At 42.9% G+C, this 13,275-nt stretch overlaps 1 protein-coding gene across 1 annotated transcript in view; it reads right to left on the bottom strand.

Annotated features, from left to right (window-relative positions):
• Positions 1-13,275, bottom strand: part of grid1b (glutamate receptor, ionotropic, delta 1b) — a 437,638-nt gene that overhangs the window by 46,673 nt on the left and 377,690 nt on the right. Inside the window, 2 exon segments of the mRNA XM_020604601.1 lie at positions 5,933-6,052; positions 10,333-10,494. Coding sequence (XP_020460257.1) covers positions 5,933-6,052; positions 10,333-10,494 — 282 coding nt within the window.

Raw genomic sequence — 13,275 nt, 5'->3', positions numbered from 1 at the left:
GAAAAAAAATGAACTTAAATGATTTTAGCATATGGCTGCAATATAACAAAGAGTGAAACATTTAACGGGGTCTGAATACTTTCTGTACCCACTATATACAAAAGTATATTTACAGGTGCTGCACTGGGGGTTGTTGTTTTGTTATACAGTGGTGGGTTAAGTGTTAATCAGAGCAACAGCCCAGGGGAAGAAACTGTCCTTGTGCCTGGTTGTCTTGGTGCACAGTGACCTGTAGCGCCATCCAGGGGGGACAGCACAGGCTTTCAGGTAGGAGGGGGGTCACACCGTCTGGGCCTGGTGCCTTCCTGCCTTGTGTATATATACACAAGGAGTAAAAATGGAAGTAGAAAACAATTTCATGCAGAAGAAGCAGATTTTCCAGCATGAGCCACCCTCAGTTCTGGTAGAATCCAGATCCAAACAAAGATGTTTGTGTGATGTAAGCAGATACCAGGAAGTACTGACCAGCCCCACTGGGCAGCTGACAGTCTTCTGTCAACTGCTGAGCTTATTGCGGGTTTAAAAATTCTTGATAGCATCGGCACCAACAACACACAACACTGGTGAGAAGTGGAGCTAATCATTAATGGTTTCATTTGGTTTTAATTCTAATTAAATCGTTCTTAACTTTTCCCATTTTCTGGGTGGCCTGTTAAGGACTCCCTGCCAGACCCTAACTGCTGGAGCTAAATCGGGGCCCTATTACAAGCTGGAGAGGTTGTGTGTCTGCTCTAGTCCTCCCAGTGGCCATCCTCCGTCTGATTAAAAACAGCCGACACTCCCTCTGAGGACTGTGGGCGAGAGCATAATGACTTCTGACACACATTCAGCTCCTGCCACCAGTTGAAGAGGATGGGAAAAATAAAGGGTTTTTTCTAGTTTTCGTGGGAGGGCGATTTCCCCAAAAACAAATTGCTGGGAAGACGCATCTAAAGTCAATGAGATGAGAAAAGTGAGGACGGATATATGAGAAAAAACACGGGGGAGGTCTGAAGGACCAGAGCATTTCTGGGGAAAGAGGGAAATAACTTTTCAATCTCCATCAGGTCTGATCTGGAGGTGCGAGGGGAGTGATGTTTCATCTGTGGGGGAAATTTGCTTTGAGAAATGGCCCTGGGCGGATGGAGGAACGGCGTCGACAGCACAGAAAGATGGAGATGGAGATTTGGATAACATGAACACTGTAGGGGGAAATGAATCGTGTGTGTGTGTGATGAGCGCGAGGAGCTGAAATCTCGCCACCGGGCAAACAACATCTACCTGCACGTCTGAAACTCTATAAAACTTCCCTGTGTACAAGCAGCTCACAGCAACCTCATCTTTCCCTCCACAAAACAGATTCAGACTGCCTAAAGAAATCTGTGTCAGATAAACTGGAAGCTCGCTGTTTAAGTTTCCCCCTCAGTAAATCCTCCAGAACCGGACAGTCGCGCTGAGATCAGACAAACAGGTGAAGCAGAGTGACTGAACTCAGAACGGACTTTCACCACAGATGGTCTCATTTCTTCAGGTTATTAATTTTGTTTTCAAAGCACGTCTGTGTCATTTCAATCTAACGCCAACCAGGAGCAACATCAGCCACCGACGCCTGACCAGCTTCACGCATGCACATGAACAGTGGCCCAGCTATGAGTGTCATCTTGGTTTGGACTGTGCTTAAGAAATACAGTGGAACCTTGGATTGCGAGTATAATTTGTTCCGGCAACGTGCTCGTAATCCAAAGCACTCGTATATCAAAGTGAATTTCCCCATAAGAAATAATGGAAACTCAGATGATTCGTTCCACACCCACTTATCCATATAAAAATGATTACAGTGATACAAAATACAGTATAAGGTAAAAATAAAACAAATTAGCCTGCACTTTACCTTTGAAAAGAATCGTGGCTGGCGTGAGGGGCCATTGTTGCAGCACAGATACTGACTATACGAGTGAAGTGCGAGAACTATCGGCTCAGTTGTGATGTAAGCTCTGCAGACAAAGCGTACGTACTACTCGTATTGCGAGACCTCGCTCGTATATCGAATAAAAAATTTTTGCTTGTCTTGCAAAACACTCACAGACTGGGTTACTCACAATCCAAGGTTCCACTGTAATGGCAACGTTTTAAGTGGCCTGTGCCTAGAACAATGCTGCAGGTCACAGGTCCTTGCTGCATCTTCTGCGTATGACTGTGAGCACACTCACGTGCATCAGAGCCACATTCAGACATGTGTTGACGGATGCTGGGTGTAAGTGAGACACTGCACAGTATAGACGAGGTCCCACATGCACTGAATGTTAATGATATGTCTCATATGTATGTAGGTGAATAAGCTAACATCACATCATCATGTGTGTGAGCGTTTATACTGGAGAGACACTTGTATAACATGTTGGAGTGATATGGATGTGTCTGTGTGTGAAAGGCAGCTATGGGCCGTGTGCTCCTAATGGCTGTTATGTAACACAGGGGGCTCATAACTCAAAGTGAGAAGTCAGGTGATTAAATCTGCAGCAATGGCTGTGCGTGTGTGTGTGTTACCTTATTATTGTACACTGACTCACACATACCTGCAAGGTGTTAAATCACCTAAACTGTGATGTATTATAAATGAATATAATAAAAGTAAAACATGAGCGCAAATGTTGCACCTAAGCACACACACAAAAAAAGCCTTCTAACCATGTAATTGCATCTTGTATTTTGTCCTAATACTTTAAGTTGTGCTAAGGCATGGGGATATGACGCGGTGCCTGTTTTTGCCACAAATTGAAAAAACAGATTTTAACCGAGACTCACTTGAGAGGAGCAATCAGCCGCTCGATTCAGGGCTTTCATTTAAAATCACCTCCCTCCATCTGCAAACTCGTTTCTTATTTTCAGAAAAGCCTGATTTGTCTTTCATTGTATGCTTGAGAATGTTTGATCAGTTTAATCACTGTAGTTTTCCCCCTAATCCCTCACTTTCCTAATCTCCTTATGTGTCCCCGAGTCTGCATCCACCTCTGGTTTCAACCTCTCATCTCATTCTTCTCCCTTCTTGGCTTTTTCTCCTCAGTCTGGTCCTTCCTTTTGTTACTATTCCTACTTTAGTCCTGCTTTTTCACTTACTTCTCTCTAAGTGACAGGTTAATTTTCAAAACTTGCATTTTTCTGTTGCCAATAATCCTTCCTTCCTCACCTTCTGCAGCTTTTGTCACGTTGTCTTTTCTTTCCTTACCTTTCCTTTACCTTTATTGCCTCTTTGTGCCTTAATTCCTCGTCCTTCCTCTCCTCCCTCCCTCCCTCCCTCAGCTCTTTACAGATTTCAGTTACAGTAAAACTTTGGTGCCAAGATTCGGAGGATATATCACACTTCAGAGAATACGGACACATAAAACTTTTGACACTGAACTCGTATTTTTGTTTAAACTGGCCCCATTTCTGATCTACAGCCTCTCTGAGCCCCATCTAACTGTGCAGTAGTGAGTCCTAGGTTACACTAAACATTATTATTCACACCATGTAATGATGTGGAATATGGCACATTACAGAAAATCTGTGAAAACGGGCACCAAGCAGCTAGCTGTGCATGTGGGGGTGGCCTACGCTACTTCAAACACCTGCAGCATATCAAGGTGAAGTGCATTTTGTTTAATTAAAGTTCTGTATTGATTCATACTTTGAGATGGTGCCTACATACATTTACAGGATGACAACTTAAATCTCTTCTTTTGTCACTTAACACCTTATTCATCCTGTTATCCATTATTGATTGGTTTAATGGCACAGTAGGAGTGCTAATCAAAGCCACCGTTAGTCAAGGTTAACATACTGTAAAATGGTTTTTCAATGGCACGAAAAGTTAATGAACTGAGAATTGTTATAGCTCACTGTTGCATAGACGACTGTCTTCATTCCCCAGGGAAGATGCAGTACTGCGTGTACATCTCCTGCAGCTCCTACGGTATGAGGCAATGATGGTAAAGCTCAGGTTGTTGTTGTATTTAAACAAAATGAGTTTTATCCTTTTTAGAATGTCTTGTTGTTTCTACTCTCTCATACAGTTAAACAAATTTATTTTCCAGTAGGATCAGGTTTCCTCATTTTAGAGGGAATGATTAAAGACAATGTATATGACCAATTCAATTATCCCTGACCTACAGTGTCTCTTAGAGTCTTTGTTGATGTATGAATCTATGTCCTGTTTCTTTTCATGACCTTTTTTTTACTGACACATGCCTGAATGCAGTCTTCTTTACACATATTTATGTTAGAAAACTGAAAAGATGCTGCATGTGAAGATACAAAGACTAATGTTAACAAACAGCATTACACAGTGCTGATGAGTGTGTACACACACACACACACACACACACACACACACACACACACACACATATACACACACACTGAAATCAATGTCATGTACCAGCAACAATTACAACAGGCCTGAGGACATGCTACCGCCAAAGGATTTAATAAGCTGTGGAGGTTGTAGATAATGATGATGAGGCTTACATGGGTTTGCACATCCTATTTTATCTCACACCTTTAGCTATGCATTTATAATTATCATTTACAAAAACAAAAGATGTTGTGTTCCCGAGAAAAACTCTGACAGATGCCAAGCCATATCTTACAATAACTAAACTACATTTTCATGTCAACCTTTAAACTTTCTTTTTACTATGTGTCACACTTTAACCAGCAGCAGCCAGAGGACTCAAACTGGATTCAGATGTGACATTCTTCCTTCTGGACATGTTACCATCTAAAGCTAACCTGTCTGTTTTGGTAGCATTAGCTTGGCAGGATTTTACCTTTGTGTTGAATAAATATGATTTTAATTTGGGAGTAACTGGAGCTTTGTGTAACGTCAGAGCTTTGTGTTACATCAGCAGTAACCAGAGTGTTCTACTGGACTGACACAGTTACTGTTAGCCAGCTAACGCTAGCTTCAGACTGGGGGCTACAGTTTGTCCCAAACAGGCATCTGTAGTTCATGTCATAGCTTCATGAAACAGGACATGATGGGAGGGAAGAGAGATGTTAGTTTATGATGTTAGTTTGTTCTGAGCCTCAGTAGACCTGCTAGGCTGAAAGGACATTAGGCAGAGCAGCTTTAAAAAAAGAAACAAAGGCCGTTGTCAGGACGCAAAAATATTAACCTCAGGTCTGAGCTGCTACATCATGGTCCACATGATCACTGAGGACATTCAGCTGCATGAACGACAACAGCAGCCTGAGGCACTCCTCTGTACAGTACAAGGCAGTGCTGTCAGGCAAACCTGCTCTGAACAAACGTGCCTTGTGTCTCTGTGTGTGTTCTGTGTTTCCCTAAACAGGCCTGTACCAATACACAGACCATACATACAAGTTTAAACACTGCTAAAAAACAAACAAAATGCTAAACCTCTCCAAAACTGAGATGCTTGTTTGCGAATTTTAAGGTGTTTTTATGTTAGAAAGAGAAGGTGTATATGCAATTTCACTCGTGTCAGAGTGCAGGACAGTGAGAGACCGAGTGTGTATGTATGGCACAGAGTGTGTAGCGCTGACAGAGATCTATGTGTGATAACGTGTTCATGTGTGAAAGCAAAAGGGGCTGTGTGAATGAGTGTGTCTGTCTCTAGCAGTGTGGAAGTGTGAGTTCGGGATATGTGTCAGACTGAGCTGAAACAAGACAAAGTCCTGAGTCCTCCTGTGATTAATAACGGCTTCTCCCAGCAGGACTACAGATGGTGACGTCCCCGATCAGAAACAGAGGACATCTCAAACACAGTGACAATCACTGCTTTTATATCAGACTGAACTCAGCCACTGAACGAATGCATTCATATAAAACTATCCGCTACGCAGCCTGTACCTGGTTCTTTGGCCATTATTCTATTTATGACTCCGTAATGTTGCCTCCACACCTGTTATTTCCAGTTTATTCCTCTGAAGTAAAACCCTGCGAACTCACCCTCTTGATGTCTTTGCCGAAGGTCTCGCTGAAGCTGGAGCCCAGGATCTCAAACTGGACGTGGGAGTTGGAGCCGCTGTCTTTAAAATCCATCGTACCTGTCAGACCTGTTATGTTGCCCTGCAGGAAGTGGTAGGAGAGACATAGAAGGAAAGAGAAGGGGGAATGTAAAAATCAGTGAAAGGACAACACATCTGTTTTCTCTTCAGACTGGAAACACTGTCCAGTGTGACTTTTTCCTTTAATTATGACAGTATTATACATCTGTGCAGAGAACCCACAAAAATCACCATGCCAACCTTCAGTCCAAGACAGAACAAGAACTGGTATAGACACAGTCCTAATTCATCAGCAACGTCTTAATTCATGAGCAGTGATCTCTGCTGCCTGATCCTCCTGCTGGTCAAACTGCTCAGAGATGTATGGAGTGTCATAAAGCATCTTCAGAGCCTGACTGAATGAGCTGCGTTCAACATGCCGTGCTGTTCAGCCGAAAGGCCATGGATGAAATGTGGCTGCATGGCTCCCATCAGTTCATGTTGGATGTAAAGCAAGACCGAAGACACCCATTACCACAGGCCAACAAACTAAATGTTTCTCTGTCAGCTACAAAGGTCGCAGTTATTGTCACCTGGAGAAAAATGTTATTGTTAATGTCTGTTATTGTTTGTTTTGGTTTGCGAGCGGCTTGCTACAAAGCCAGTGAAGCTTCCAGCCCTCAAGCTGTTTTTCAGCAAAAAGAAACTGACTGTATCACTATCTGACCACTCCTACAGCAAAGCAGCGGTTCCTGAATGCTGGCCTGTCAGTGTCAGTATGTCTAATTCTGATGGAAAGTCTTGTTTGCAAGGGAAACAAGATTGAGTACCACTGAGACAAAGGTACAAACATGGCAGCAAAAATGAAACTGCCAAACCAACACCGAGAAAAGGATCAATACAATGCGGCGCTTTACTGCACAACAATGTTACTGCAGCACCAATCGGACTTCTGAAACCGTACATACAGTATATACATGTAGAGAAAACCTTGTATAGACAGTGACAATGTATAATGCATGTTTTTAATCTGTCAAACAGACGACCTATTGACCTTCACTTCAATCCACCTCTTTACTGGTGAGTTGTTGTTCATTGTACGCCCACAATCAGTCTGGACTGCTCTAGCTGCTAAACTAAGCGGTTAGCTCACCTAAACCACACTGTTTTAGCTGCTAAACCTAACTATTACTAACCTCAACCAAAGTGTTTTAGTTAGGTTTAAGCTGCATTGACTGACCCTAGTCACTGTCGAGTGATGTCAGACTGTTTATTGTATATAGACAAGTTTGTGGAGGTAATAGCGTAGTTTGTCTAAGCTGGCCAGCAGCCATCCACTTTAATGAGCCATTAGAATTAGTAGGAGAGTATATCTGCACCTTCTACAAACAAACTAGCCCAGTACTAAACTGATAGCTGGTCTGTGAGTGTGCAGCTACAGCACTTTGGATGCAACAAGGTATTTCAGGCACTTTCATTTAAGCTGCTGGCTCTATACACACAAATACATTCATTATGTACACTCAGCTGTAAGGGGAGAGATGTAAGTCCTGTGATGTGCTGAACAAAAACAGTACAAAGTCAAAGTGCTCCTACTATCTTTCACCGAGTTTGTCGTCCTTTCACAAATTCATTTTCCATCTCATCCATAAAGTGGTCATACACATGGTGACTGATGGAAATGTTAAAGTTCAAGAACAAAAAGAGGAAATTCTGCTGCCTGTCTGAGATGTGTTGATGCCCCTACCACAGGAAAACCGCCTGCAGCAGGTTCAGACTGTATAAATAACTTTCTGACACATGAAAAAGCAGCTTTCAAAGTTCAACAGGAAAACTTTATGGATGCAAAGGTGACATTTTCAGTGTTGTTTTAAAAAGACAAATGGCAAAATGTCAGTACTTTAAGGGAAAACCTTGGATCACATTCTTTTTCCAGCCTAAACTGTTAATGTTTGAATGAGGTGTGGATGAAACAACACAATGTTTTGTCTGTTATGTAAATCAGATGGTGCTTGTTCATTATTGAATCTTTTATGAAGATCTGACCATATTTTAAGACAAATTCATACATAAATACAGGCAGTTTCAAAGGGTGCACTTCTTTTTCTTGCCACTGTATTCGTACAGGGGAGGTACAAAAATACAAACGTGCGTAATTCTGGGATTGGACAGCACTATGTTTACTCCTCTGTCTAATCTGAATTCAGTGTGAGACCTGCCGCTTATTCCTGTAAGCTGAACTTGCCTCCGCCAACCACTCATGTTGCAGTTAACATGCACGTCTGTCCAGATTGAGCATTTTGAGATACTGCATTCACAAAAATGGGATGGGCAACCCAAAAACATAACGCCTGGTCACAGCTGTCGCTGGAGCACAGGCCTAATAAAAACAGCTAGCAGTGAACACTGAGGTCCCTAATTTCACTGTGCAAGTGCAATAACACGTGGAAAGCAACGGAAAACTGTGGACGTGTTCGAGTGCAACCTGCTATTCTGGTTCATGTAGATGCAGCAGCACAAAACAGAAAAGTTCTGGCTGAGTGGGAATCTAAACAAGAGAATATGGTAAAAAATTCTCTCTCAACCAGCTGCATCAATGGTCTCATCACTGTGAAACAGCCGAACCAATCACAGTGACGCGTCTCAGTACTGTACAGCAGCACAATGGAGGCAATGACGCACTGTACTCTTAAACAAAAGAACACTGAGCCACAGTGGACCAGTCTGATGTGCGTAGTATTGCTGTTACCTGACGGTACTTTAGAACAGCCTGGTGTCATCTGCATGTGATTTAATAAACACAGTGGACAATCATGTGAAATGGCACTTCTCAAATAAAGGGGTCCAGTTTTATCAGTGTGTTTTGTGGCCTTCACTTTCTCATTCTTTTATAAATAACTGCAGAGTGATTTACCAACATTGCTGCTTTAAAAATTAAATGCCTCCACTGGCTGGGGAGTGATTAGGTGAAATGGTTCATTTACATTTTAAGCATTATGCTGTCAGTGCTGGAAATTTGCTCTGTGTATTTAGTCTGTCTTGGTGAGAATCCACCGAGTAGCAGGAGATTGACACCGCACCAGAAACACGGGCGATTCTTAGGACAAAGTCTGAGACACATTTTCCACTTAAATACCAACAACTTGTTTTACGCTGCCTAATTTCAATCAACCTTCCACCAGCTTATGCCCCTCCTGTCACCACATCAATACGTACAAGTATCTAATTTCCAACATGTTTGAGGACCACAGGGAAAACAAGCAGAAATTGGCAGTGATGTTTTGAGTCATAATCTCCAGTCTGAAGCGCTTATGGGATGTAATGCATTAGTGAATTTTATTAGGTGGGATGCTGGGTAATTCTGTCAATGTCATTATTAAAGAACTCAGGGTTCTGCAGTGTTAAGGGTCCCAGTGTGTCTGCAGCAGGCACCGACACAACGATGCTGCTGGCCGACAGGTTCTCCTCAGCACCTACATTTCTGAGACTATTAAGGAGCAGACAGGGGGAGAGCTCATTAATGAAGTCAGTGGCTGTTACTATGAGAAATGCCAAAGAATCAGACTGATGCTTTTTAATAAAATAGAGCGACTCACGCTCAGAAGGACTCATCTGCATGCCTGACACGCATCTCTCACCAATTAGACAGAGAGACTCAGACTACAGGTTACACAAGTCAGTTTACATGCACACCAGGGTGTAGCCTGAGCGACTTTGTTGTTTCAGGTCTGATTTATCTTCTCTTACCAGAAAGGTTGTTTATTCTTTTATTGCAGGTCAGTATGGATCTAATCACGATTTAATGTTCTCCTCCACATGATCTCCTCAATCTTCAAAGGATCTTTCAATCAAATCTTTCTTAAAGCTGTACTGAATTGGGAAGTCTGGGCATCTTTGCTTAGACTGCTGCCCCCCCGACCCGGTCCCGGATAAGCAGAGGAAAATGGATGGATGGATGGATGAATTGGCTCATGTACTTCTCTGTTTACATACTACAGAAGAGATCAAGAAGAACGGGGTAGGCTAACAGGCAATCATATTTGAGCTGTGAATCAGTTTAAGAGCCTTGAAAAGGGAATTATTAGAGTACTTCAACATAATGAGTTAGAACTAAAGGGTGTATTCTTTGATGAGCTGAATGAGCTTCATTCTGGTTGTAATGCCAGATATATTAAATTGAATGCAGGCTACATATTCTGTTACCAGAAATGAATCAAATAATCCAGGTGATGCAGGTATTCTGGTGAATAACTAAACAAACCAACTGAATGCCTGCAGAACCTCTGCAGCAGCTCAATATGTTTGGGTCTGTTTTGTTCTGAATGCACCATGAGAGTGAGGAGTGTTAGAGAGCCTCAGTACCTTCTGGATGGTCTCCAGCATGGACCAGCCTCCATTCCAAGGCTTGGTGGACTTCCTGATGCAATTGAGGCTGGCCATACTGTGCCACTTCCTGTCCTCCAACTTCCTGTAGAAGGCGTTGGCCAGCATCAGCACACTGTCGTACAGGTAGAGGTTGGACACCTGGCGAAGGAGCAGAGCGGAGACATGAGAAAATAAAATGATGTATACTGACTTTTGTGTGTTTGATGTCAGTAACAGTTTCATTTTAAATACACAGATATATTTCCTGACATAAGCACAAAGTTTTACACTCTATATAACAATACGAGCGTGGTAGCTGCTGCTCATTGTCTCATAACACGATGGCTGCTGCTGCTGCTGGGAGACCCCATGGTTCACGTACACACATTTAGTTAGGTAATCAAACTTTATACAGGAATATACAGAATATACAAGATACAGGAATTCCCATTGAGATCAAGATCTGTTCTGAAAAGAAGAAATAGAGAGGCTGGCTGAAGGGAGGAAGGAAGCAAGAGGATGGGAAGTAGACGGGATTGTTCAGGAAATATAAGAGGAGAGAGTGAGAAGGGACAACAAAGGTAAGCAGGGCACAAAGACAAAGAGACAGAAAGGACACGAGAAGAAGAAACGCACAAAAGGAACAGAAAATAAAAATAGACACTAAAATAAGAAGAATGGAAAAGAGCAGAACATTAAAGGAAAGAAGAAGTAAAGATACGGTGACAGAACAAAGGTAGGATAAAAGAAAAGTGACATGATGGCGTGACCCCGGTGTTGTCCCGGTGGTCGTCCTGGCAGTGATGTCAGACATCCTGTAGAAAACTGCACTCATCTCCACAAATACAAAAACACATCTGGCAGCGTGAATTACAGTAATTGTTCTGTTGGCTGTTTTTAAATGTCAGCCACACATCACAGTGATATTTGGTAACTAGAAGTAATAGTTCAGTTAAGTGTGTGTGAGAGAGAACAAATGGTTTTTGTTGTGTTGCATTTACTGTGTGCTGTCTGGATGTCAACTGCAGATTCAATTTGACCAGATGTACCAGAATGAGTCCACTTTGGATTCTTTGTAAATGTTTCTCAACAAACATCAGGAGCCACACCGCGACTCTGTGCTCAGAAACAACTGCAACTTGACCAACAACTGTAGAAGATGAGTAGCATCAACCCGGACTGTAACAACTATACTGTTTTTAACTTTGAGGGTGACCTGACACCTTGGACTCAGCCTGTCAGGCACAGCTTTCGTTTGTTTTTATAATATGAAACAACAATATGCAAACTGCTTCTGTGGGAGTGATGAACCTACAGAGCAGCTCTTCTCGGCCTTACAGCTTTATAGTGATTGGCGGCTCTTTGTTTGGTAACAGACCACAGACCTACTGCTCTGGTTCACCCCTCACTCTCACCCTGAGGCTTTGGGCCACAGCAGGAAGCAGCTGAGGATGCTAGAGGCATCTTGTTCTGATTTGAAATGTTGGACAATTGTACATTTTGACCTCTTGGTGATACCAGATTAGTCTGGCTATAGCCTCACTTTTTTTTTTTTAATGGAACTACATGGCACTGAGTTAGCATGATATCATGTACTGTATACAGCCATATTTGTACATGTCAGCTGGAAATGATACAAAGTCAGCAGAGACCAGGTTTACTACCAGTGAATGTTGTGCTATCTACAGCTGTGACAACTGTCATGACAGCTACCAACTAAAAACTAGAGAAATGCATTTGCCCACCTCACTCAGAAATAAAGTACCCACTAATCAAAAGATGACCACACATATTTTCTGTGGTCTGTTCAGCCTGTTTTCTTACATTAATTTCTACCTGGCTAGAATTCTGTAGTGACGGTAAAAGTCAAGCACCTCATCATTTTAGCTAAGACAATAATTATTTTGTTGCCATTCAACAGTTGCCATAACATTTGCATATCACGCAGACTACAACAGAAAGTGAAAATGTGAAATCAGTTACTGATGAAATGTCATGTGGAAGAAAACGATCCCACCCGACCACGCTGCTCCAGGATGTGTGTCCTTGTTTAACATTCAGTTGATATTTGAACACTGAGACTTGTTCTGACAGCCTCGGCACGCTCAGTATGCTGTGCACGTACAATAGATGTGTGGGTGGCTGAATTTATGAATGTGCTCATGCCTTTATGGATGTGTATCAGTGAATCGTGCAGCAGGGTGGCTCAGCGGTTTGCACTGTCGCCTCACAGCTCCAGCATTCTGTGATATTAGGATGACTGAGCTCGGACCCGGAGCTGGGCCCTGGGTGCTGGTTGCCCCGTATAGCTAGATGTCTCAAATGTAGCTTTGTGCCACAGAGAAAGCAAAACGGTGTTTCAGTCTATAGACGGCCTTCGACAGACAGTAGAAGAAGTAAGTAAGAGGGGGAGAAACTCCTGCTCTCAAATGACTAATCTGCCTCTCTAATTTGCAGGTTTACCTGTGATTCCTAGAGTCCACAGAAGCAGAATGGGAGGCAGAGCCTTTAGCTATCCAACTCCTCTCCTATGGAACCAACTCCCAGTCTCAGTTCGGGAGGCGGACACCCTCTCTACCTTCTCCTCCCCTCTCCTCTCTCCCTATGCTTCTATATGCCACCATTACACATCACTAACTTTGTGTCTCCTCTCTCCTGTAGTGTGTCCCCTCTCTCTCTCCCTGTACCTTTCTGCAGGTTGCCCTGGCCCTGGAGCTCTACGTCTCTGATGAGCAGTCACCAGCCACATCAACCTGACCAGTGTTTGATTGTTTGTTGTTGTGTCTTATTGCTTTTCTTTTCTCTCTCCTCTATTCATTCACCCCAACCGGTCGAGAAGACCGCCCACCGAGAGCCGGGGTCTGTCGGAGGTTTCCTCTAATCCTCCCCATTTTTCCTCCCCACTGTCACCAAGTGCTTGCTCAAGGGGGATTTGTTGGG

This window comes from Monopterus albus, unplaced genomic scaffold (assembly GCF_001952655.1).
Source record: "Monopterus albus unplaced genomic scaffold, M_albus_1.0 scaffold67.1, whole genome shotgun sequence".
NCBI classification, from domain to species: Eukaryota; Metazoa; Chordata; class Actinopteri; order Synbranchiformes; family Synbranchidae; genus Monopterus; species Monopterus albus.
This window is presented reverse-complemented; position numbering and strand designations above follow the sequence as displayed.